General features: G+C 39.7%; 2 protein-coding genes across 8 annotated transcripts in view; one reads left to right on the forward strand and one right to left on the reverse strand.

Annotated features, from left to right (window-relative positions):
* Positions 1 to 382: 382 nt before the first annotated feature.
* Positions 383 to 4,509, reverse strand: LOC139382010 (family with sequence similarity 169 member B). Of its 7 annotated transcripts, none has more exons than XR_011628613.1 (9): positions 4,327 to 4,509; positions 3,937 to 4,079; positions 3,564 to 3,732; positions 3,376 to 3,461; positions 2,861 to 3,035; positions 2,265 to 2,447; positions 1,377 to 1,518; positions 1,064 to 1,134; positions 383 to 750 (listed from the first exon to the last, which is right to left on the reverse strand). XR_011628613.1 is itself a non-coding variant. In XM_071125968.1 (9 exons), the coding sequence occupies exons 1-8, from the start codon at positions 4,361 to 4,363 to the stop codon at positions 1,076 to 1,078; spliced, it is 912 nt and encodes a 303-aa protein (XP_070982069.1). In that variant the 5' UTR covers positions 4,364 to 4,509; the 3' UTR covers positions 383 to 750; positions 1,064 to 1,075. The 7 variants fall into 7 exon arrangements, 6 of the variants coding, with proteins under 6 accessions (XP_070982069.1, XP_070982041.1, XP_070982060.1 ...); XM_071125968.1 differs by having other exon boundaries at positions 1,393 to 1,518; positions 3,564 to 3,666; XM_071125940.1 differs by having other exon boundaries at positions 1,393 to 1,518.
* A 16,254-nt stretch (positions 4,510 to 20,763) lies between these two features.
* The window catches only part of LOC139371644 (insulin-like growth factor 1a receptor), a 115,006-nt gene continuing 110,115 nt past the window's right edge, over positions 20,764 to 25,654 (forward strand). The window contains exon 1 of the mRNA XM_071111949.1: positions 20,764 to 21,714. Coding sequence (XP_070968050.1) covers positions 21,621 to 21,714 — 94 coding nt within the window. The 5' untranslated portion in view covers positions 20,764 to 21,620. The remainder of the gene's footprint in view (positions 21,715 to 25,654) is intronic.

Raw genomic sequence — 25,654 nt, forward strand, 5'->3', positions numbered from 1 at the left:
TATACCAGTCATTAAAAATATGAACGCAAGTAGTCCGCTGATTGGCTAGCTCACTCTCCTCTAGGCCGCTGATTTGCCAGCTCATCCTCCCTCCTCAGGGAGATTACATAATTTTCTATGAGGAAATAGCAAGCATTTTTTAAATGGTCTGTTTAAGATCCAAGTTTGAGGTGGGGGTTTTAAAGTGGTTTTCCTCCAGTTTATGCTTTGGCCACCAATACGAGTATAGGACGAGTCAACAACATTATTTGGATAGTAGTTAACATGAACTTTTAAAAGTGACATTTTCACTGGGCAGTTACTTTAACACCCAATTATAGTCTAAAATGGAAGGAGAGAATGATTACAAAGCAGTAAACACATTGCAACAGACACCCATGTAACCACAGTGATGATGTTATCACTTTATTAAGCAGAATATGAAACTGATATGTAATTATTTGCAGTTTAGGTCCCAAAATTTTTAACATTTTGAACATCCATTATTTCTAGCCTTAAGTCAGCACCTTATAGTTGCTCAAAATAACAACTGACACAAATTCCCTTCTATGTCCTGCTACAAATGACATAAAAAAACATAACTTGAAGTCTTCTGAGGACCATGATCCATCTGTGGTCTGAGGTTTAAATTCATGTCCCAGCCTGTTTGGAATTAGCACTCCCCTCAGCCTCGTCTGCCGGTAGCTTCTCTCTTTTACTTCTGTTTGTCATCACAGCCAAACCATCAGAAAACCAATAATCAAGAGACATCTTGAGGGAAGGGTTAGGCAAGAGGCAGATAGTACAGTTATAAATATACATTCCTCAGACAATGTGAATAGGCTAAATCAGATGTAATCAAATATATTACCCATTGATTTCCCTAACCCATGGATACGTTAGCTTATTTTCCTCCTACATATTATAAATGGTCTTTGTTACAATATCCAGTGGTTGCTAAATTTGTTGTGATGGATTCTAAAAGTCACTTGAGGTTGAGACCAAAGCTAAAACAAGGTCATAAACAGTCCCTCCTAACTACTACTCTGTAACCATAATGAAATAGAAAATAAAATGACCTCACCTGATGATATGATTATTTATAGTTTATCTTCTCCTTGTTCAATGTTGTTGGACATTGCTCCTCACTTGAGCCTACAAAGACAATCCCACTTTACAAAGATGTACTCACATTTAAAATGTATGAAAATAGCATTAAAATAAAACAGCTCTAAATTCCTGACACCGTATAATCAAACATGAACCCTATTTACAAGTGAAGTGCTTTCAAAATGTGCTTTCTTGTCTTACAATTCAGACCATGTTATGATGTTTACAGTGACATGTCTGTCTCTCATTATCACACAACCTTTGCATTGGTACACCCTGATCCAAACCTAGGGAGGGCCTCACTGTTTGTGCTTCGGTTGAGCTGTATGTTGAGCCATATGTTCCGTCTCTGGCCCCAGCCCCCAGGAGCTTCCACCTCATAGAGCCGGTCCCTTTGGTCCTGGTGCATCTGCAGATACTTGCTGCACACTGGAGAGAGAGGTGGAGACATACCATGTACATTTCAGTAAATGACTGGAGGGGATGTTGGAGATCTACAATGGATGGTCACTGGAATTGAGACTTGACTTAAATGGGGCAACTTTGATGTTGTCCTGAATTGTCCATAAGGCATAATTACTTTAGTAACATTCCTTTGTTTCCCTGTAAATTGTGCTCATAAACATGACGTTATAATGTTTAAAAGGTACATTTCTTGAACATTCCTGCTGAAAATTTCTCATTTTAAAAACCTCATTACCTTATTAACGTTTTGGAGTCCAGACATACAGTATAGTATGGGTATCGCGGTTACATTTGATCTGAAAGTGTTGCCCAATTATTTTTTTAAGAAGACAAGGTGACTAGCATTATTTCAAATGTAGTGTCATCTAAAAGTGTTGGTCTATGACTAAATATTAGGTTACATACATTATGATTCAGTAAATCATATCCTGGAAGATAAAGTACAGCTAGTGTGAAGCCCTACCCTACCCCACCCCACCCTCTCCTGGCTCATAGATCTCTGACTAGGTAAACAGTCCTTCATAACACACCATAAATTGTTGTGCGTCCAAACAAGTGATAGCGTGTGCCATCTACAAATTGACTGGAAGCACCTCATATTATCTGACTTTGTCCTATATAAATTCAGCAATCTTTACATGGATGACTACAACAGTTACAACCAGCATTGACGTAATTAACCTTTGAATTTCTAATACTGACTGACCCACCTTTAATCATGCTTGGGGATATGGGACAGCTGATTCCGATCACTTCCTCGTTGGGGAGGGATTTACAGAAGTCTGCCAGGATCTGCAGTGCCAGACCACTCCTCCTCCACTGAGTCCTCACAAACACAGTGTCAAGGACAGAAAGCTGATAGCTTCGACGAGTGAATCCATCACACAGACTTCCTGAAAGAGCCAATAATACATGATGTTGCTTTGACCAAATGATCAAAAACATATGCAACCCCCAAAAGAAAATAAATTCCTCCCTGCACTGTTTAGCTTTTATAAATTATTTACTTGAAAACGGGAATGGGATGATTGAATGTGACACTCCTTTAATTCTGACTCACCCAAATTCAACATGTACACATACAAATACAGAGCCTATTGTCTAAACCGAGCGCATACATATTTTTTTTATATTTTGGGGGGGTTGATTTTCTGCCTGTGCAGCCTTACTATTTTGTTGCAATGCCCTGTGTTGACCTAGCAACCCTCCCTGTTCTAAATACAAATTGAGTGCAGATGAGAATATTTTTGTAAGACACTATTTTTTGTCAACTGGCAGAAAATAAGAAACTAACACAATGCCTTACCTTTCTTTTTGATGGTGTAGAATCCAACTGCCTCCCCATTATGCCATAGAATTTTGCCAAATTCCCTCATTGGGTGAGGTGAGAAGTAAATCTCTTCCCCTGAAGGCCTCTCCAAAACTCCAAAAATGATTTGACTAAGCAGGAAAAGTATCACTCTCTCCATAACAGACTGCACCTGTGAATGACCTACACATCTAAGCCTTATCCTAAATACATTGACAAAAGCCACATTCACTGGTTTAAAACCTAATTGGATGTATTTGTGGGACTAGTCATTTAAATCGAATTATATCAAAAGGTATGGAGGGGCCTTTGCATGTTATTACATGTAATAATACACCCTTTAGATGTAATAACCATGTAAAAAATATTTTATTTAGTGCATATTTAATGTATGTGTGCCTACTCCCTCTCAAAATGAAGGTAATGGGAAGTCATGGCCTAGGCCTATATTTAGAGGGATGCCCTTTACTCTCTTACCATGGAGGACACAAGTGCAAATGTAAAGAACGTACCATCACAAGACCAGATCTGGAATTGGTGGATGTCTTCAAAACATCATTTAAAGACCACCACTTTCCATGCAGGTTCAGGGCCACCACTGTGAAAACACAACATTCTATGTAACATTATACGGTAGCCTATATAACATCAACCAAACACAGCGGATCTGAAAGGCAACCTTTCTCTGTAGGGTATCAACCTTGAGTTCCATCTGCAGGCATGTGCAGAGTCAGCAGAGCGCAAGGTGGATCTTCATCACCGAACAGCTGGAGTCTGCCCACATTGTCATGTGTCACCTCCACCTGGTGAAGGGGTTCAGTTTGGCAGGTGACAGATCTGTCACCAACATTGGATGTTTTTGTAAGACCCTTACAAAAAGATTGCAGTTTAAAAAGTGCAGTCCACTGTTATTTTGGATGCAGTATTTGCAGTGTAATGCAGTTATACTGCACTCTGACTGTAATCTTTAAAAATACATATTATTATGGGGAGATGCTCATCTGTAGCCTACAAAAGCATTATGTTTTATTTGGAGTGAGTGTAACCAGAAACTCGTCATTAAAAAAACATGCCTTTGAGCCATTTGAGGGTAGAAACCAACGCTCTCCTTCATAGGTGTTTGACGCCAGGGAGGTCAATATGTTTTCAGAGGTTGAACTCAGTGCCCTGTAATCTAGATCTGGGAGGTCAATGGGATATATTTCCTTGATTTCCCCTTGGGCAAAAGTAAAACATAACATTAAACTTTAATTCTAGCAAGGTCTAAACGTAACTTGAAACATTGTCTAGCGTCTATGACTGCTTGCAAATGAACTCTGAACTTTACAAGACGAGTGGAATACGACCGTGTAACGTGTTTGACAGTCAGCAACATCTTAAGAGTATAAAAAAACGTATAATAAATCGTCTACTAAACATTCTATCCATTTGTGCCACATAATGGTCTTACGTTACTCTTTTACCTGTCTTTTGTGTTTGCGAGGTCCGATTGGATTCCATCTTGAAAATTCTGTCAACTGGACGACGACGAATGTTATATAAGACTACCACCTTGTGGCGACAGGGAAAACTTACATCAAAACATTGTTTTTTAGAGGCACTTCAAGTTAGTCATAGGAAGCTGCATCGCTGGAGTGACTTGAGAGAAGTGTGAGAAGTGTAGGGGTGGGGAGCAATGGGTTTAAGAAATGGGAGGATCAAGAGCAATTCCAATTGGCAAACCGGAAGGAGGGGAGAAGATGGCGGAAGTGGATGCTGAGTTCGAATCAAGCACCACGTTGAACAGAGTTGGTGAAGACAAATGTTTTGAATGGACAACAGTAGTATCGAAAACTGAAACAAAAAGGAAATTGTCTAACATTGGAGTGGAGGATACGTGTATGAATGATAATTAATCGCTTCTTGTTGGGATGCATTTGTTGAGTAAGGATGCATATGTGGGAAATCCGTTTGAGGTGTTGAAAATGGTGATGTTTGCGCAGAGTGACCAAAAGTCTGTCAGAGTGACCAAGAGTGGTCTTATTTGATTACAGTTTTTTGCGATTGCTTACACACTTGTTGCAGAATTTGGCTCATTGTGTCAAAAAACTCTACACACAAGCTAAATAAGACAACACTTGGAGATAAACCTCTCACTTCTATGTCAAAATGAAACTCTGCAATCAAAACCTAAATCCTTTCAAAATGGCATTTTTTGCCACAAAATGATACACACATGCACCATTTGAATGACTCTTTCAAAGCAGCAACACACTGATGTACTTTACACAAAACACTGCTGTCTTTAGTACTTTGTATACCTTTTTAATGTTCTCATACAGGCTTCTGTGAAAGATTGTTCCAGTGCAGCACATCTACTCACATTTCAATGAACACAAAATAGAAAGGCTTCAGAAAAAAATGTAGACAGCTTATTTTTTTGCCATTGCAGGTTTTTACAACAACAAATAAACACAAAGTAGAATTACAGTACAGTAATCAATACAATATGTTACTGTAAACTCACAGGAAAAAAATAATTACAGTAAAATTACAGTGCAATGGTAAACAAAAAAAATAGTATTGTTAAGGGATGGGATGGATGGTTTATAGATCCCACCTTCTGTTAGGGTCTGGCCACATCACCTCATCCACATCACACGCAATGTCCCCCCTGGCTAGGCAACGGGGAAAATATCGCCTTGCGTGCCATATCCTATACTGGACTGACCCCACCTCAATGTCTCCACATGCCTATTCCATTGCTTGCAGGCGGGCATGTGGTTGGCGGTCATACACTTTCTAACGCCAAGCCGAAAATAATTCCTCAATCGGATTGAGAAATGGGGAGTAAGGAGGCAAGTATACAACTGTGAAGTTATTGTGGTTAGTGAACCAGTCCCTGACCAGAGCAGCCCGATGGAAATTAACATTATCCCAGATGACAACAAACCTGGGCTGCTCTGGTCCGTCCTGTACAACTACATTATGTAGTGCATCCAGAAATATGATTATGTGTGCAGTATTGTAGGGACCGAGGGTGACATGGTGATGGAGAACTCCTTGCAGACTAATGGCGGCACACAAGGGGATATTTCCCCCGCGCTGCCCAGGGACATTCATAACAGCTCTTTGTTCTATAACGTTTCGGCCCCAGTGCCTGGTTTTTAAATAGATTGAATTCAGCTTCATCAATGAAATAAACTAACGAGGCTGTGCAACTAACGAGGCTCTACATTTTCACACAAGGATGGGGGTAGGGGTGGGGGGGTTGGGTCAGGCACATTCAGTCAAAACTACAAGCTACAGGCAAGACAGGTGCCTCCACAGACAACCCCCCCCCCCCCCCCCCCCCCCCCAGATACTGCTTTGTCTGAATGTATCAATGCAGTGCCAATAGGACAAAATCTACTGCCATTACAGTATAGTACGATGACACTTACTTGCACATAGTCATAGTGAGGGTCTTTGACTCTAACACTGTTCCTCTCAAATGGAACCCTGGACAGCTGCTCCATCGTAAGATGCGGCAGAGTGTCGACATACTGACACGATTGATATTATTGAATGTTGTGTAATCTGTGATAATTTGCTCTCATTAGTTGATGTAGGCGGATGGTGTTGTTTGCCAACACTAGATTGACAATGGCCAGTTCCTGTTCATGGTGAACAGACGTTGCCTTCCACCCTCAGGAGGTCGTCTGGCAGTTCTGTAGAAAATGAAAAAAAATTATGTCATTGGTTAGGTTCTTTTTTACATACTGTACTGTCATACTGTACACAGTAACATCAAAACTGTATTACATGTACTTCATAGCACTATACCTATTTTTTTGTTCACTGAGGAGCATAGACCTAATATTGTAGGACTACATTGTATTGTACTGTGATGCAGAATGATGTGCAACAATTACATAGGTACAGTCTAGTGTAGAAAGTTGAAGACATACCTGTTTTCCAGTCTAAATGTCCAGTCTAATGTCTAAATATCTCAGCTCACTGGTCACGATAACAACACAGTAGCACGCTCTCCAGCAGGAATATCTCACTGGTCATCCCCAAAGCCAACACCTCCTTTGGCCGCCTTTCCTTCCAGTTCTCTGCTGCCAGTGACTGGAATGAATTGCAAAAATCGCTGAAGCTGGAGACTTATATTCCCCTCACGAACTGTAAATATCAGCTATCTGAGCAGCTAACCGATCACTGCAGCTGTACATAGTCCATCTGTAAATAGCCCACCCAATCTACCTACCTCATCCCCATATTGTTTTTATTTACATTTCTGCTCTTTTGCACACCAGTATCTCTACTTGCACATCATCATCTGCTCATTTATCACTTCAGTGTTAATCTGCTAAATTGTAATTACTTCGCTACTATGGCGTATTTATTGCCTACCTCCTCACGCCATTTGCACACACTGTATATAGACTTTCTTTTTTTATATTGTGTTATTAACTGTACGCTTGTTTATTCCATGTGTAACTCTGTGTTGTTGTTTGTGTCGCACTGCTTTCCTTTATCTTGGCCAGGTCATATAAAGGTGAAAATAAATATATATATATATATATATATATATATATGGGTGGTGGGCAGAGCCAAGCACGAGCTAGTGAGAGCCTATTGATGTGTTCTAGCATGTATTTTTTATTATATATATATATATATATATATATATATATATATATATATATATATATATATATTAATCCTAGTGGGCTCTGCCCACCTCTTTGCTTGTTCTGCCCACTAGGATTAATATGCTCCCTCTGGAAACGACAGGCTGTGGTCTATCTTGGGTTAGTTCTAAAAATCTTTAATACCACTGGGAGAAAAGACCTTGATGGCTGTATATAATTAGTCATGTGAATGAAGTGCAAGTTATACTGAAAATATATAAATAGGCCTCCCGGGTGGCGCAGTGGTTAAGGGCGCTGTACTGCAGCGCCGCGACCGGGAGGTCCGTGGGGCGACGCACAATTGGCCTAGCGTCGTCCGGGTTAGGGAGGGATAGGTCGGTAGGGATCTCCTTGTCTCATCGCGCACCAGCGACTCCTGTGGCGGGCCGGGCGCAGTGCGCGCTAGCCAAGGTTGCCAGGTACATGGTGTAGCCTCCGACACATTGGTGCGGCTGGCTTCCGGGTTGGATGAGCGCTGTGTTAAGAAGCAGTATGGCTGGTTGGGTTGTGTATCGGAGGACGCATGACATTCAACCTTCGTCTCTCCCGAGCCCGTACGGGAGTTGTAGCAATGAGACAAGATAGTAGCTACTACAACAATTGGGGAGAAAAAGGGGTAAAATTTTTACAAAAAATAAATGAAAAAGGAAAATATATAAATATAAAGGCAACATGCAACAATTTCAAAGACTTTACTGAGTTACAGTTCATATAAGGAAATCAGTCAATTTAAATAAATTCATTAGAGTTTTTCCTGACAAACAAACAGGCTTTATTACAGACAGAAATACTCCTCAGCTCCCCCCCCCCCCTCCCCACACACACACACAAACACTCTCCCTCAAAACTAGAGACATCTAAGGCATTGTGTTCTGTAAAAAAAGTGCACATTTTAAAGTGGCCTTTTATTGTCCTCAGCACAAAGTACACCTGTGTAAAGATCAGGCTGTTTAAGAGAAATAAGCTTTTAGTGTATATGGAACGTTTCTGAGATCTTATATTTCAGCCAACACAGAAAGGAAAACGCTGCAAACTGCTGCTCATGCTCCCAGGTGATTTTATTTATAACCAGGTTTTGACTCTTAGGTCTTCATCAGGCACATAATGGTCGAAATGTTGTTATAAATAAAATCACCTGGGAGCATGAGCAGCAGTGTGCAGCGTTTTCCTTTCTGTTTTCCATGAGTTTGCCTACAACTCCAGGATCTGCGGAAAGTACCTGGATGTGCGTATGTTCTTCAGCTTTTATCTTTTGTTTCAGCTCATGAAACAAGGGACCAAACACTTTACATGTTGTGTTTATATTTTTGTTTTGTATATATCACGACCCCTTCTGCAAGCCTTCTAGCTACAAAACCAAGAGACTATGCGTGTGTGTGGGCACACATGGAGTCACACAGATTGAATGCTGTGCAGCATAGAGGTAAAAGGCGCACATACCTACATTCATCACACCAGATCATATAATAACATATGAACCTTAGCTATGATTTCCAGCAAGGGGGTGGGGGATTATTGTTAAGCAGCGACTGTGTGTTTAGAAAGACAATTGTTGCTAATTTGGTTCAGTTCAATGTTGACTAATGTCTAGGCTGCTTATTTTAAATGTAAGTAATTTAGCAGACACACTTATCCGGAGTAACTTACAGTAGGGAGTGCATACATTTTTCTGCTGGTCGCCCATTGTAATTAAACCCACAATCCTTGTGTTACAAGCACAACACTCTATCAACTGAGCTACATGGTATGCCATGAAGATGGCACCATCAAGTCTGGGGGTGTCTCAGTTCACACACTTGTTCACTTTACTGGACGTCCCATTCAGGTAACATACACATAAATCACATTTCAAATATTGTAAATGGATCTCTCTCTCTCTCTCTCACACACACACACACACACACACACACACACACACACACAAACACACATTTCAAATATTGTAAATGGATCTCTCTCTCTCACACACACACACACACACACACACACACACACACACACACACACACACACACACACACACACACACACACAGAGGACTGCTCTAACCACTTCGTCCAGAAGAGGGACATTGTCGTCATTAAGTTTATATATTAAAGGACTCCGTAGAGGAGAACACGGTGAGGATTTAGAGGAAGATGTCACATATTGGTGATATTCAAGCCCTAAAGAGAAATGGTGTTTTGATCATTGTTCCACTTCACCTTTCACAAAAGTTTAGAATGATAAAGAATAGGGAATAAAACCGGATTATTTTCAACTGCTTAGGGACTCCTGGTTATACAACACATGACCACACCATCAGACCAGGCTAAACATTGATGTGATTTTACTTGTACTCCATGTCAAATCTGTGTTTCAGGATTGTTTAGCTTAACTGAATAGGCGATATTAAGTTAATTTCGCAGGGACAATCTAAAAAAAGTCTCAGAATGTGAGTAGTGACGCTTTGAACCTGATATGTCCTAGACATATAGCTCACCAAAACATGATTTATATAATACATATACACTACCGTTCAAAAGTTTGGGGTCACTTAGAAATATCCTTGTTTTTGAAAGAAAATCATTTTTCTGTCCATTGAAATAACATCAAATTGATCAGAAATATAGTGTAGACATTGTTAATGTTGTAAATTACTATTGTAGCTGGAAACGGCTGATTTTTAATGGAATATCTACATAGGCGAACAGGGGCCCATTATCAGCAACCATCACTCCTGTGTTCCAATGGCACGTTGTGTTAGCTAATCCAAGTTTATCATTTTAAAAGGCTAATTGATAATTGGAAAGCCCTTTTGCAATTATGTTAGTACAGCTGAAAACTGTTGTTCTGATTAAAGAAGCAATAGAACTGGCATTCTTTAAACTACAACATTAACAATGTCTATACTGTATTTCTGATCAATTTAATGTTATTTAAATGGACAAAAAATGTATATGTACAGTGCATTCGGAAAATATTCAAACCCCCTTGACCTTTTCAAAATTTTGTTACGTTACTGTCTTATTCTAAAATGGATTAAATAGTTTTTTCCCTCACCACTCTACACACAATAGCCCATAATGACAAAGCAAAAACAGGTTTTTAGATTTTTTTATGCAAATGTATTAAAAATATAAAACAGATACCTTATTTACAGTTGAAGTCGGAAGTTTACATACACTTTACATACAGGTTGGAGTCATTAAAACTAATTTTTAAACCACTCCACAAATTTCCTGTTAACAAACTATAGTTTTGGCAAGTCAGTTAGGACATCTACTTTGTGCATGACACAGGTAATTTTTCCAACAATTGTTAACAGACAGATTATTTCACTTAAAATTCACTGTATCACAATTCCAGTGGGTCAGAAGTTTACATACACTAAGTTGACTGTCCCTTTAAACAGCTTGGGAAATTCCAGAAATTATGTCATGGCTTTTGAAGCTTCAGATAGGCTAATTGACATAATTTGAGTAAATTGGAGGTGCAACTGTGGATGTATTTCAAGGCCTACCTTCAAACTCAGTGCCTCATTGTTTGACATCATAGGAAAATCAAAAGAAATCAGCCAAGACCTCAGAATTGTTTTTTTGTAGACCTACACAGGTCTGGTTCATCCTTGGGAGAAATTTGCAAACACCTGAAGGTACCACGTTCATCTGTACAAACAATAGTACGCAAGTATAAACACCATGGGACCATACCATACCGCTCAGGAAGGAGACGTGTTCTGTCTCCTAGAGATGAAAGTACTTTGGTGCGAAAAGTTCTCTCTACTATTATTCTGACATTTCACATTCTTAAAATAAAGTGGTGATCCTAACTGACCTAAGACAGGGAATTTTTACGAGGATTAAATGTCAGGAATTGCGAAAAACTGAGTTTAAATATATTTGGCTAAGGTGTATGTAAACTTCCGACTTCAACTGTACACTACCAGTCAAAAGTTTTAGAACTCCAAGGGTTTTTCTTTATTTTTACTATTTTCTGCATTGTACAATAATAGTGAAGACATCACAACTATGAAATAGCACATATGGAACCATGTAGTAACCAAAAAAGTGTTAATCAAACCAATATATATTTTATATTTGAGATTCTTCAAATAGTCACCATTTGCCTTGATGACAGCTTTGCACACTCTTGGTATTCTCTCAACCAGCTTCATGAGGTAGTCTCCTGGAATGCATTTCAATTAACAGGTGTGCCTCCTTATAAGTTAATTTGTGGAATTGATTTCCTTCTTACAGTTTTTTCCAACTGCTTACACAAGTTTTCAAAACGGTCTCCTTTTTTTCAAAACTCTACACACAATTCCCAAAACTGCACACACAAAATGCAAAATGCCTCACATCTCCTTCAAAAGGTAACACTGCATTCAAAATGCCATAAACACATGTCAGAATGAAGCATTTGCATCAAATGGCAAACACTGCTTTCATAATAGCACATGTTTGGATATACCATGTAAACACTGTTGTTCTAAATCTAAAGCTCTTTGGTCTTTCATAGGCTTATATCTACATTTCAATACAATGTTCTACAGTGAAAGTAATCTGCTGAGAGGGGTAACAAGTACACTGTAAACACCAATGCAATGTAGAGACAGAACATATTTATTAGGCCAAACATTATTGTTGTATTCAGTAGCATACAACAAAACCATAAACATATGTAAACCAAAAGTATATTCTTTAGAATACAGTAAAGAACACAATTGTGTGTGTGGGGTCCCGGGGGGGCAGTCCAGGAATTGGTAGGGGGGGCAATCGCCAGTGCTAAGCTACACTTCATCTCTTCTCCGGCCTGGGTCTGGCCACAATACTTCGTCCACATCACAAGATACGTTTTCTCTTGCCAAACATCGAGGGAAGTATCTCCTAGCATGGCGTATCCAACCTTGGACAGAGACAACCTCTATGTCCCCACATGGAGGGAAGTATCTCCTAGGGTGGCGTATCCAACCTTGGACAGAGGCAACCTCTATGTCCCCACATGGAGGGAAGTATCTCCTAGCGTGGCGTATCCAACCTTGGACAGAGGCAACCTCTATGTCCCCACATGGAGGGAAGTATCTCCTAGCGCGGCGTATCCAACCTTGGACAGAGGCAACCTCTATGTCCCCACATGGAGGGAAGTATCTCCTAGCGCGGCGTATCCAACCTTGGACAGAGGCAACCTCTATGTCCCCACATGGAGGGAAGTATCTCCTAGCACGGCGTATCCAACCTTGGACAGAGGCAACCTCTATGTCCCCACATGCGTCCTCCATTGGCTGGAGAAGCGTCATGCGGGCATAGGGTTGACGATCATACACTTTCCAGTGCCAGGCTAAGAATAATTCCTCTATGGGATTTAGAAAAGGTGAATATGGGGGTAGGTACAAAACTACAAATTGTGGATGGGTGGAAAACCAGTTTTGGACCAGAACAGCCCGGTGAAAACTAACATTGTCCCATAAAACCACAAATCTAGCAGGCTCCTGATCTGGATCAGGGACAAGCATTGTGTAAATTGCATCCAGAAAAGTGAGCATATGGCCGGTGTTGTACGGACCCAGTGTGGCATTGTGATGGAGGACCCCGTTTTGAGTGATGGCAGCACACATAGTTATATTACCCCCACGCTGTCCAGGGACATTGGTAATTGCCTTACTGTCCTATTACATTTCTTCCGCGGCGCCTGGTTTTGGTGAGGTTGAAGCCAACCTCATCCACATAAATAAATTAATGGCGAATTACATGGGCACCCAGCTCCAATACTCTCTGTAACAGACAAAAGGATATACAGATGAGTAAATATGGTATGTCTGAAGTACTGGAAGTAGTGTTGCATACATACCTCTACAAAGTCATGTCGCATATTCTTGACTCTGTCAGAGTTTCTCTCAAATGGCACCTTGTAAAGTTGTTTCATCGTCACTCGGTGCCGTTGGAGGATGCGTTGTATGGTCGACAGGCATATAGCATTGATGTTGTTAAATATGGTGTCATTATTCAAGATATGCTCTCTTATCTCTCGAATCCTAATTGCATTGTTGGCCAAAACCATATTTATAATTGCAGTCTCTTGTACATCTGTAAACAAGCGTCCTCGTCCTCCATGATGGCCTCTCTCATGGTCAAACTGTGGTTGATCACATGATCAACAAGTGTTGCCCTAATCTCACCAGAGATGGCTCTCCTTCCTTCTCTTCTTTGTCCTCGTCCTCTTCTTCCTCTTCCTCTTCCTCTCCCTCCTCCTCCTCTTGCTCTCCGTCCATTGTTGGCATCCATTGTTCAAAACAGGTAATCTGACCTTTGACCTATTTATAGGCCTATACTACAGTAAAGCAGTGATTGGTTAGTGATCAGTTAAGCTATTAGTGTTTGCACATGTGAGGAGTGTGACCTGGTGAATAAGTGTAGCATTTTGATTGGTTGTGTTTTGAAAAGGAAAACAAGTCGCTCCCTGTTAGATTTTTGTGTTTTAGGTAGAGAATTGTGTGTAGTGTTTTGAAAAAAGTGTTTTATGCAATTGACAACTGAGTCAAAGGCTGAGAAATAGCTTATGGTTTTGGATATTTGGTGTGTAGTTTAGCACTTTGAGTGAGAGGTTTTAAAAATCGTGTGACATGAAAAGATTTTGTGTGTAAGCAGTTGGAAAAAACTGTAATGCATCTGAGCCAAGCAGTTGTGTTGTGACAAGGTAGGGGAGGACACAGAAGATAGCTCTACTTGGTAAAAGACCAAGTCCATATTATGGCAATAACAACTCAAATAAGCAAAGAAGCTCAGTCAATACGGAAAATTTCAAGACCTTTGAAAAAAAATTCAGTGCAACAACTCTCAAGTGCTATGATGACCGCAACAGGAATGGAAGATCCAGAATTACCTATGCTGCAGAGGATAAATTCATTAGAGTTACCAGCCTCAGAAATTGCAGCCCAAATAAATGCTGCACAGAGTTCAAGTAACAGACACATCTCAACATCAACTGTTCAGACGAGACTGTGAATGAGGCCTTCGTGGCATTCGTGGTCTTTGTGAAACGCGGTGTGGGTGAACGGATGATCTTCCCATGTGTATTTCCCACCGTAAAGCATGGAGGAGGAGGGGTTATGGTGTGGGGTGGCTTTTCTGGTGACACTATCTGTGATTTATTTTGAATTCAAGGCACACTTAACCCATGCTACCATATCATTCTGCAGTGATACGCCATCCCATCTGGTTTGCGCTTAGTGGGACTATCATTTGTTTTTCAACAGGACAATAACCCAACACACCTCCAAGCTGTGCAAGGGCTATTTGACCAATAAGGAGAGTGATGGAGTTTTGCATCAGATGACCTGGCCTCCACAATCCCCCGACCTCAACCTAATTGAGATGGTTTGGGATGAGTTGGACTGCAGAGTGAAGGAAAAGCAGCCAACAAGTGCTCAGCATATTTGGGAACTCCTTCAAGACTGTTGGAAAAGCATTCCAGGTGAAGCTGGTTGAGAGAATGCAAAGAGTGTGCAAAGCTGTCATCAAGGCAAAGGATGGCTATTTGAAGAATCTCAAATCTAAAATATATTTGATTCCATATGTGTTATTTCAAAGTGTTGATGTTTCACTATTATTCTACAATGTAGAAAATAGTCAAATAAAGAAAACCCCTTGAATGAGTAGGTGTTCTAAAATGTTGACCGGTAGTGCATACATTCAGAAAGTATTCAGATCCCCTCACTTTTTCCACCCTAAGCACACAGCCAAGACAACGCAGGAGTGGCTTTGGGAGAAGTCTCTGAATGTCCTTGAGTGGCCCAGCAAGAGCCCAGACTTGAACTCGATCGAACATCTCTGGAGAGACCTGAAAATAGCTGTGCAACAACGCTCCCCGTCCAACCTGACAGAGCTTGACCGGATCTGCAGAGAAGAATGGGAGAATCTCCCCAAATACATGTGTGCCAAGCTTATAGTATCATACCCAAGAAGACTTGAGGATGTAATTGCTGCCAAAGGTGCTTCAACAAAGTACTGAGTAAAGAATCTGAATTCTTATGTAAATTGTATATATCCGTTATAAAAAAAAATATACATTTACAAACATTTCTAAAAACCTGTTTTTGCTTTGTCATTATGGGGTGTTGTGTGTGGATTGATGAGGGGGAAAAAACTATTTAATAAATTGTAGAAAAAGGCTGTAACATAACAAAATGTGGAAAAAGTCTAAGGGTCTGAATACTTTCCGAAGGCACTGTATTTCTATTTCTGAAATATGAACTGTTTGTTTTAATGCAGAGCCTAACTGTTTTCTCTTTCTTTCATGCTGTAGTTTTATTTGTCACTGTTTTTGGTCAGTCAATATTGTGTAACTTGCTCATTAACAATTACTGTCCTGTGAATGCACTGAACTGAGGAGTGTCAGTTCTATTCAGTGTAAGCGAAAGATCTAAGAAGCTATCTGTGTTGATGAGTTGTACTCTAACCTGTTTAAAACCAACAAACCTTTATCCTTCAATATCCTTGTTTTTTATATCTGCCTCCGACAGTTTCCCTTAAATGGGCATACAAGCATTTCGCTACATGCGCAATAACATCTGCCAAATATGTGTATGTGACCAATACACTTTGATTTGATTTAGAACCCATGACTGAATAGATGTTACAACCAGGTCTTCAGAGCATCACCCTAAGTGTGGTGGAGGTGGTTTAGTGAACCATGCACTAACCTTGTCTAAGACCTGAAGCTAATTTGTAGGCTTTATCTCAGGGGGCTTACAGTCTTGTGGCAATATACCTGGCACTAGTTCCTAAGCACAAATCAGACACAGTGGTATATTGAGGAATGGGCAACTCCAAACCAACCCAACTGATCTCTAAAGTCACAAATCATAAGGGCACATTATGCAGCTCATCATCAAACTGTGAGGAGACCGCAATGAAGGTCGCTGTAGCTTTAATGCTCTTGCTGTGCGGTCTTGTCACCATAATTGATGGGGACACGTCCTGTGCTGGGTGTCCTATTTTATAAAGAGCCATTGTTCATTATTTCTTGCAGTGTTTAAAAAGGCATCAGACCCCCCAGGTCTTAAACACCATGAGGAACAAGCAGCACTACAACAGGCCAGCCAAGCATCCTCATTGATAGGTCAAATGTGTCCCACTGGCATTTCATGTGTACATTTGATTGTAGTCAGGTTTTGGTCTCCATTTGGAAGGTTTTGGTCCCCATAACCTATTGGAACTGAGCCAGATTGTAAATATCACCACCGGAGTTGAATGTACTTTTGCATTCTCTTTATGTAGTTTTGCATGTCATAGCTTGGCTAAAGGTTGGTTATAAGTTTGAATAGTTCAGTCCATTTCTAATGCATGTAAATTGTGTCTTTGATGGCCATTTCTTCAGTAAGTGTTATGATAAGGTATTATTTTCCCATGCCTTTGCCTGTGGTCCCATGACACAGAAAGGAATTTAAGTCATGTCTGGTTCACCAGTCATGTCTGTCCTTTTCTGTATTCTGTCTCTTTCACCATTACACAAAACCGCAAGCTTCCCACAGAGAAATAGAATACATTTCTGGAATTCCACTTGCAGGGAAAAGCCGCAGTCTAGTGAGTAAATCTGTTTTTCCACTGCTATGGGTTTCTCATTATCGTGGACTCAATGAAGGTGTTTTGGCAGCAGAGCTATTATACTGGAGGGTGGCAGAGACATAACCTATACCTAGTCTTTGCTTTCCCTGTGACACACATACAAACGCACACACGCACACACACAATTGTGTATGTTACAAATCCAATAAATAACTCAGACATATGTCAATAGGATTAGAATATCATATTGCAAATGACCATCTCCGCATCCCTGTGAGGGAAGTCTGCCTCTGTTGTGTTGTTCAGGTTATTCCAATTCTGTAAACATTTACCCTTGATGAAGTTTGTTAAACATTATATTCAATAAATGACTTGAAATATGCACCTATACTTCTAAATGTAGATAGTGTTTAAGCATCACAAATACATTATGATTTTAGGAATATCACTTTTTGTCTCACACACACAATCATCACTTTCTAAAATTAATTTCCTCCTGCGTGAGTGCTGTGAAGAACAAACAGCCACTCATTAGCATGTGTGACCCTCTGGTGGGTAAACACACTTATTTCCACTTGAGTGCTAGGGCAGAATGAAAGCAAACGAGTGGCGATCAAGGTAGGTGGGCCCTGCCGCCACTCTTTATGAGTAACTGTTTATGATGATTTAACAAATGCAAGTGGACAGGCAGGCCATTCACTGGAGACCAGGGACATTGTGTTGGTAGTACAGTGTGTAATTATGCAAGGATGACTCACCATATCTGCAGTCTGGGTGGCCAGAAATTCTCTGCTTGTTTTTTTTGTCATATTTATTTAAATTAGTGAAAGGATTTATCTCTTTGAGACAGTTTTATTTTCTGATAGAATGGTTCTGCTGACCATCAAACATGCTGCAGATAAAGTATTTTTGTTGGCAGCCATTACAACAAGAACTATTGCATTTGACCTTTAATTAATGACCTTGGATTCATTTCTACCTGATTTGAGAATATTATTGCTGCCTTCTCTAAATCAAGTGATAGGACCACACTACAAAGCTTCCATGCACCTTTTCCCAGGGACCAGTTAGGATTAAAAGAACAAGGCGAGAGTAGCCTACACTTGTGAATGACTGACCATTTGGTCTATTGGCTTGCAGTAAGATTTGCAATACAACAGGGTGTCAGACAAAGCACACTCTGAAGAAGCTGTAACAGAGCAACACACTCAAGACTTTCATGCCCTTGTATAAAGGTGCATTGTCCAATGCTCAATGATGCATCAATACTATCTTTGTAGCAACAGAGGGCGCCAGTTACAAAATTGTGCTTGTATATGTTCTTGATAGTGTTGTATAGAAGAGGTCTGGACAGATGGCAAAACAATATTGAAAGGAATGGTTTGCAAATGTTTATATGAGCAATAGTTGATAGAAAAATCAGTGGTGCTGGTATAGGGGTACAGGAGTGCCAGTAAAAATGTATTTTATTCTCTATCTCGTGTCTTGCCTTATTATTTTCCCTTAGGTTTAGAGGCATCATTAATTCTATCCATTTAAATATAAACACAGTGATCATCAGTGCCCTCTAAAAAATAGTTGGTGCATGATGCCACTGATTAGGTCTAGTTGTTTATAAAATATAAGTTTGAAATTGAGGTAAACATAAATAAAATGCACACTGTCAGTCAAAGTTATTATGACAGACATTTTCTCATAAAAATTCCTTGATTAAAGAAAAAATTAGTAGGCCACACATCAAACCGTTTTTGCCATGTTTCACATACGATGCTGTAAAAGAGGCAAACAAAGCCATAATGCCATCTTCTGTAGATTTTGATTATTTTGTCAGAAGTTTGTTTTGTTTTTCATTTTACTGTAAGATTAACATAAATAGGCCTACCTACTTTTCTCAGTTTTAACAATTTCAAACTTAGACTGTTTTCACATTGACGACAGCAAAGGGACATTTTCGAGAGGTTCTCGAGAGAAATCGATTCTCGAGAGACAATAAATATTGTTGTCTAAACTTGCGAAATTATCACATCTCTAGCGCTACCTCCGGAGGTCTCGCACAAAACTCGCTCGACAGTTGCCCCCTCGGAGCAGGGCAGTGTAAACAAAAAGTCTTGTTGAGCTCAACACTCCTACAGTATAAACTGTAATAGTAGAGCTATTCTTGACCGAAATCTAAAGCAGTCACAACTATTTACACAAATTACACTATGTATCAATCATTTATTCTTAATTTTGGCAACATGAAATTGATTTTGGCTATACTTACAAACATTTGTAAGTAACAAAATATGGAACATAATTCTCCACATAATTTATTTTGTCATGTTTGAACAAATATGCTAAGTATTTTTTTTTACAAATAATTTGTAAGTTAACAAAATATGCAGCAAAATTCAATATGTTAAGATGTTAAGATGTTAAGATGCAAAATTCAGATTTAACTTATTTGATTATTTGAGGCCCGCCCATTGAGCGCTATCTATGCAAAACAAGCCAGAGACAGGCTACGGATGAATGAAGGCTAATATTGAGTCCAATCCGTGCATTTCAATAAAATTCTGTGGCGGATTTTACTATTTGCTTTGGGCAATGGTGTGTCACAGGCAAAGTAGCCTATGTGCGCATAAAACATTCGGAACTGGGTATGGTTTGAGATAAACCATTTGAAAAAGACGTTCCCATCTATTTAGCCTACAACCAAAATATTCCGACAAAAATTCAATCAAACAGGCACTGCGGAAATATACTAATATATAGGCTAGGGCGCTAGGCTATTTATATTATCTGTGTAAATCTATACCAGTAGGCCTAATCTAATATAACAAATTGTTTTGCGTTCTAAGAAAGAACAATTCATCAGACAATACAATGTTGCACTGTGATTGTGAAACAGCAACAAACATATTTTGTGCTTGCTAAATGTTTATCCCGGAAAGAGGGATTAGGGCTGCCTGTTTTGACAGCCAAACATCAAGAGGGACTGGATTCTAACATTTCTAGGTTTCATACGACGTTTAGGCTACTGATATAAAATTCTATTCCCAGGAAACAACAAATAAACGATATTTCCTTCCAGATATTGCGCTTCTTACTATTACACAAAATAATAATATATGGAATATATAGATAAACCTATGTGCAGAATAATGCCTTTTTTTTTTTTTTTTTTTACATTTGCTTCCACTAATGAGACCAAATAGCTTAATTTACATTACTTTACATTAAGGTTGGCTATGGTTATAAATGGTTTACATGTAGATTATAAACTCTTAATTATTTCTTTAGATAGTTTATAAATGTAATAAACAGTTATAACACATTAGTTGAAACTGTGTGTTTGTTTTGGCACTTGCCCATGATTGCACTGGTAATAACAGAAGCAGTAATAATTCATAATAGTGTAGTCTGGTCATATGCCTGTATAAACACATGCAACCAATGCGTTACTGTTTATTACAGATGTAGGCTATTAACTGTAGCCTATATAAAGGGAGCTATAAATAACAGTGTACAAATCTACTGGAAACCTTTGTGTCATTTTTACATTTTTACATTTTTTTGAATGAATTAAGTGGAAAGTGATCTCAACATTGCTTATCCATGTCAGAGGCTAGGCCTACTCCATTCCAGCTTTTCTCCATTACTTGCCTTATGCTTAGCGCTGTGTTTCTATGTGAGCGGACCTGACTCTTGTTTACAGCAGTGATTCTACGGACTAGACCGAGAACGAGGGCAAGTGATAGGATAGCTGCTTACTGGAGCTGTAGGAGAAAACGAAAAAATAAACATCATCAACCATACACGGCTCACAGGACATAACGGAAGCTTGAGTTTGGTGCAAGTATAGCATACTCCACTCCAACGGAAGCCCGATAGTCTACTCTCGCGTGGCATAACTATTTTTTTTCAGCTGCAAAGGAGCCGACTGACTGCGTTAACCTTGAAGACAGAAAGCGCAGGGGGGAGAAAAAGGGGGTGCGATTGGTGAAACCATTTATGTTCTGGCGGATATTTTGGATTGCGTCTTGTTGGGAGGGTTTTATTGAGCAGAGTTACGTTTTCATTCATTTCCCATCTCAGCCTCCACCCTAGACTCTATTGTTAATGTCCATCACTCAGACGGAAATTAATGACAGAAGATCGGAAGACTCTTCGGTCTACAAGTGAATCTCGTTCGATTGCCAGTCATAAAAGCTCGTGCACACCATTACTGATGTTTCAAGAGATGGAGACTGAGGATGCGGATTACTGTCATATGTCGAGTAAAATCAGTGGCACGGATGTCTGTTTTGCCAGCCACCCTTGAATCATTCTGTCTTTGGCAAGAATAACGAATTGTTTTAATTTATTTCATCTTATATATATATTTTTTATAATACCCCTATACACAAAACCCTGAGACTTGGAACAAGAGTAGCCTATCCTCTAAACACGAATTTGTATCGACCTGTCAAACAGTGCATTTTACTTTTTGTGATCTTGGTGGCATCATCTCCCTTTTCCACTTTTTTGGAATTAAGTTATTTGCTTTTTAGTGAGGTTAATAATTGATCAGGAATGAGATCTGGGACAGAGAGGAATAATTCGACCTTGTTTTGGGGTCTGATGCTGTCTGTCTCCGCTATCTGCCTGTTGTCCGCAAATGGAAAAAGTAAGTGTCATTGTTGATGTCCTAATCAAAATAATACTGTAGCTATTCGTTGGCGTGTTTCTTTGGTTTTATCCTCATTCATGCGAGCTGTTACAATGCTTTAACATTTGGTTGCCAATGACATCTGCTGTTACAATGTTTATCGTTTGAGATTGTAGCTATTTGATCTGTTATTATTAATGTTACTTAGTTACAGCTGTATTGTTGGTCTGACTACAGTCAGTATCAGTAGGCTATCATTTTTGGTCCATATCATAGGCCTACATGCTACATGTTATTTAGGCTTCATAGCCAGGCTCACATGAGTTCAGAGATTAAGCACATTTGGAGTAAATAGCCAAAGCAAATGGATGATTAAAACACATCTTAGCTATTGAAAATTGCTGGACATATGGTACATTGCATAATGTAAACATATCACATTAGTCATTGGAATTGTTAGATTTCCACAGTAGCTTACAAACAAATTATGTTTTTCATTTTGGATAAATCTTATATCTCATATAGCATATTGTAGGCTATGCGTGAATTACACCCGTAACAATGAGTCTTTACAATTATGCTTTTCCGCAAACGAACGAGGATGAATTCATGGATGAAGGTTACTACTTCAACCATGTGGCCATTTTGCATTCGTAGTGGTGGTGGCAAAGCACGGTTTCGAGTCGAACCAATTTCATGCTGCGCATGCACATCCACAAGCATAGTAGCCTAGAGGAAAATACTGTCATATATAGGCCTAATCTTCGCTTTTGGCCTTTGATGTACTGACAACAAATACAGAAAACTATTGTTATTATTGTATTATAATAGTATATAGGACTTGGTGTCACATTCAGGAGGAAACCTAGTATTTTATATTTTTTTTATTTAACCTTTATTTAACCAGGTAGGCTAGTTGAGAACAAGTTCTCATTTGCAATCAAAGTAGTAGGCTATTTCACCAGAATTCGTTTAAACTATACAATGGTAAAGTTTAGTCTCGTATCCACTTCTATGTATTCAAATAAAGGTATAGGCATCAATCTCTTTACCACAGGTCTGTGCGACCTGTTAAAAGTGGTGTGATATTCAGAAACAGGGACAAGGTCGTTGGATACCCGCGTAGGCTAAACAATTGTTTATGCCATGAGAAAGCAAGGAATTGGTGGAATACACACGAAATGCAGATGACCTGTTCAGGAAAATCACATTTACAACGGAGCTACTATTCAGTCCTCTCTCTATTGACAATACTTCTCATCCACATGCAAGTTCTATGTTAAAGAAATGAATAATTATCTTTAGATCACATGTAAGTAGTTCCCACAAGTGCAGCACAATGACTTTGAAGGATTGAGCCGCTTGTAAAGAAATAGGTTATTTTCCATGACATAAAACAGTGCCCTGGAAGTGAGCTCAGATCTCCCAATGTTTTGGTCATCCTCTGCTTTGAGGACTGTTGATCTACATTCCCCATCCATCTTGCAATCCTTTCTCACAACAGTTCCTGTAACCTGTCATAGAATCTCCGAATTGTGCTGATTGGTGTAAATAGTGTGCTTCATCATGTTTTGAGTAGTCTCTATGAAGAGGAAATGGCTTGTTAGTTGGTGGAGAAGACAACTGTGGCAGGACAAGAAGGGGCAGGTCTTTTTGAAGAGTGAATAAAGTGGTCATGATGTTTCGAAGCAAGCTCCTTTGTCAATATTTCTCTTGAAGTTGGACCTATGTTAAGGTTTGCACAGTATACAATTCTCCAGTCTTATTCATGTATACCTGTAAAGACAGTTGAAGGTATATGACCTAAATAGAACAAAAATGTTTTATCCAGTTGTGTGTTATCTGAATGGGAAAAGTTGAATGAGCCTCAGTGAGTTTAGGAATACTTTTTCCCCTCTAAATAGAGTATGGCCAGTTTGTTACCATTAAAAACAATTTCATTTGTCAGTTCCTTCATAAACAACAGGGGTAGACTAACAGTGAAACACTTACTTACTGGCCCTTCCCAACAATGCAGAGAGAAGAATAGAAAAATAATAGAAAGATAATAACTTGAGGAATAAATATATTAGGAATATTTACTGTAACGTCTCACTTTGATGTTGTTTAAGTTTGACTGCTGTTAAGCTGCTTAGTGAATTTCCAAGGCTAAACACCGTGTGGTGGAGCAAAGGGACCCAACAGTGACGGAACCATGTCTCCTGCAAAATCGATAGATTAATAAGACCCTTCACAAACAAACCTTCTGAATTGCTCAATAAAGGGGTGTCATTTGTTTATTGGTGAAACAATTACTTAGACAGAGATTGTACTTAAACACAGTCTTTATTATGAGCTACTGTCAGCCAGTTGTTATTTATTTGTTTGTCAGGTGCTGATTGTTTTTGATTGAGGCCTATATCTATAGTACTTTGGTGGTTGCATTTACATTATAAGTGATTATGGGTATTCATCATATATTACATTTGCACTTGGAGACTTTATGAGGGGGTTTTATCTATGTGATTGATTTCTGGTTGATTTCGTATACTTACTAGCTAGTGTGTTTGTGTAGCCCTGTGGATGTCATTGATAAGAATGGCTGTGTGCTGTGCTAGGACTGAGGAGAGGAAGGGACGTGGATATGGAATAATGGAGATGATTTTCACATGGAAAGAAGACAGGGAACGACCTCAATTAGCATGAACAAAGGAGGAGGACTCAATTGAGAGCTATTGACCAGTGTCGTCAGGCCAGCGTCCTCACCACTGTGAATCACAGAGTGGGGCATTTCTCAGCACCTTGCTGAGCCCGGCAAGGTCCCACCGCCTCAGTAGGGAAGCCCATGAAAATATTTTATTCTTGAACTGTGTCTTGACACACAGCATGCTAATGACACCTCTCAGTCCACTGACACTGACCTCCAAGCCGCGTGGTGAGTTTCTCAACATATAACTCACTATCATGTGTAGGGACTGGAAACAAGCCCAGAACTTTCAGGTCAGACCAATACAGCCCAGACAACAGTAAACAAGTGATAATAAACATGTTTGTTTACCATTTCACTTCAGCAACAAATCTTGTTTACATTAATTTAATGGTTAAACATTTTTGTACTCTAAATTATTGTTGATGCCAGCCCATCTGTTTTTACAATAAACAGTGTACAGAATATACACTATATATACAAAAGTATGTGGACACACCTTCAAATGAGTGGATTCAGCTATTTCAGCCACACCCGTTGCTGACAGGTGTATAAAATCGAGCACACAGCTATGCAATTACCATAGACAAACATTGGCAGTAGAATGGTGTTACTGAAGAGCTCAGTGACTTTTAACGTGGCACCGTCATAGGATGCCACCTTTCCAACAAGTCAGTTCGTCAAATTTCTGCTCTGCTAGAGCTGTCCCGGTCAACTTTAAGTGCTGTTATTGTGAAGTGGAAATGTATAGGAGCAACAACGGTTCAGCCGCGAAGTGGTAGCAAACACAAGCTCAAAAACAGGACCGCAGAGTGCTGAAGTGCATAGAGGATCAAAATAATCTGTCCTCGGTTGCAACACTCACCACCAAGTTCCAAACTGCCTCTGGAAGCAACTTCAGCACAATAACTGTTCATCAGGGAGATTCATGAAATGGGTTTCCATGGCCAAGCAGCCGCACACAAGCCTAAGATCACCATGTGCAATGCCGAGGGTCTGCTGGAGTGGTGTAAAGCTCGCCGCCATTGGACTCTGGAGCAATGGAAACGCGTTGTCTGGAGTCAAGAATCACGCTTCACCAGCTGGCACGCTACCTGCCCCAATGCATAGTGCTAACTGTAAAATTTGGTGGAGGAGGAATAATGGTCTGGGGTTGTTTTTCATGGTTCGGGCTAGTCCCCTTAGTTCCAGTGAAGGAAAATCCTAACACCACAGCATACAATGACACTCTAGACTATTCTGTGCTTCCAACTTTGTGGCAACAGTTTGGGG

This window comes from Oncorhynchus clarkii, chromosome 2 (assembly GCF_045791955.1).
Source record: "Oncorhynchus clarkii lewisi isolate Uvic-CL-2024 chromosome 2, UVic_Ocla_1.0, whole genome shotgun sequence".
Lineage (NCBI taxonomy): Eukaryota > Metazoa > Chordata > Actinopteri > Salmoniformes > Salmonidae > Oncorhynchus > Oncorhynchus clarkii.

Coding starts and splice junctions, on each gene's coding strand:
- LOC139382010 (XM_071125925.1), bottom strand. CDS start 4,363: ATGGAATCCAATCGGACCTCGCAAACACAAAAGACAG. Junction 4,080..4,326: donor CTCGCAAACACAAAAGACAG/GTAAAAGAGTAA, acceptor CTTTTGCCCAAG/GGGAAATCAAGGAAATATAT. Junction 1,135..1,348: donor CAGGGTGTACCAATGCAAAG/GTTGTGTGATAA, acceptor TTGTCTTTGTAG/GCTCAAGTGAGGAGCAATGT.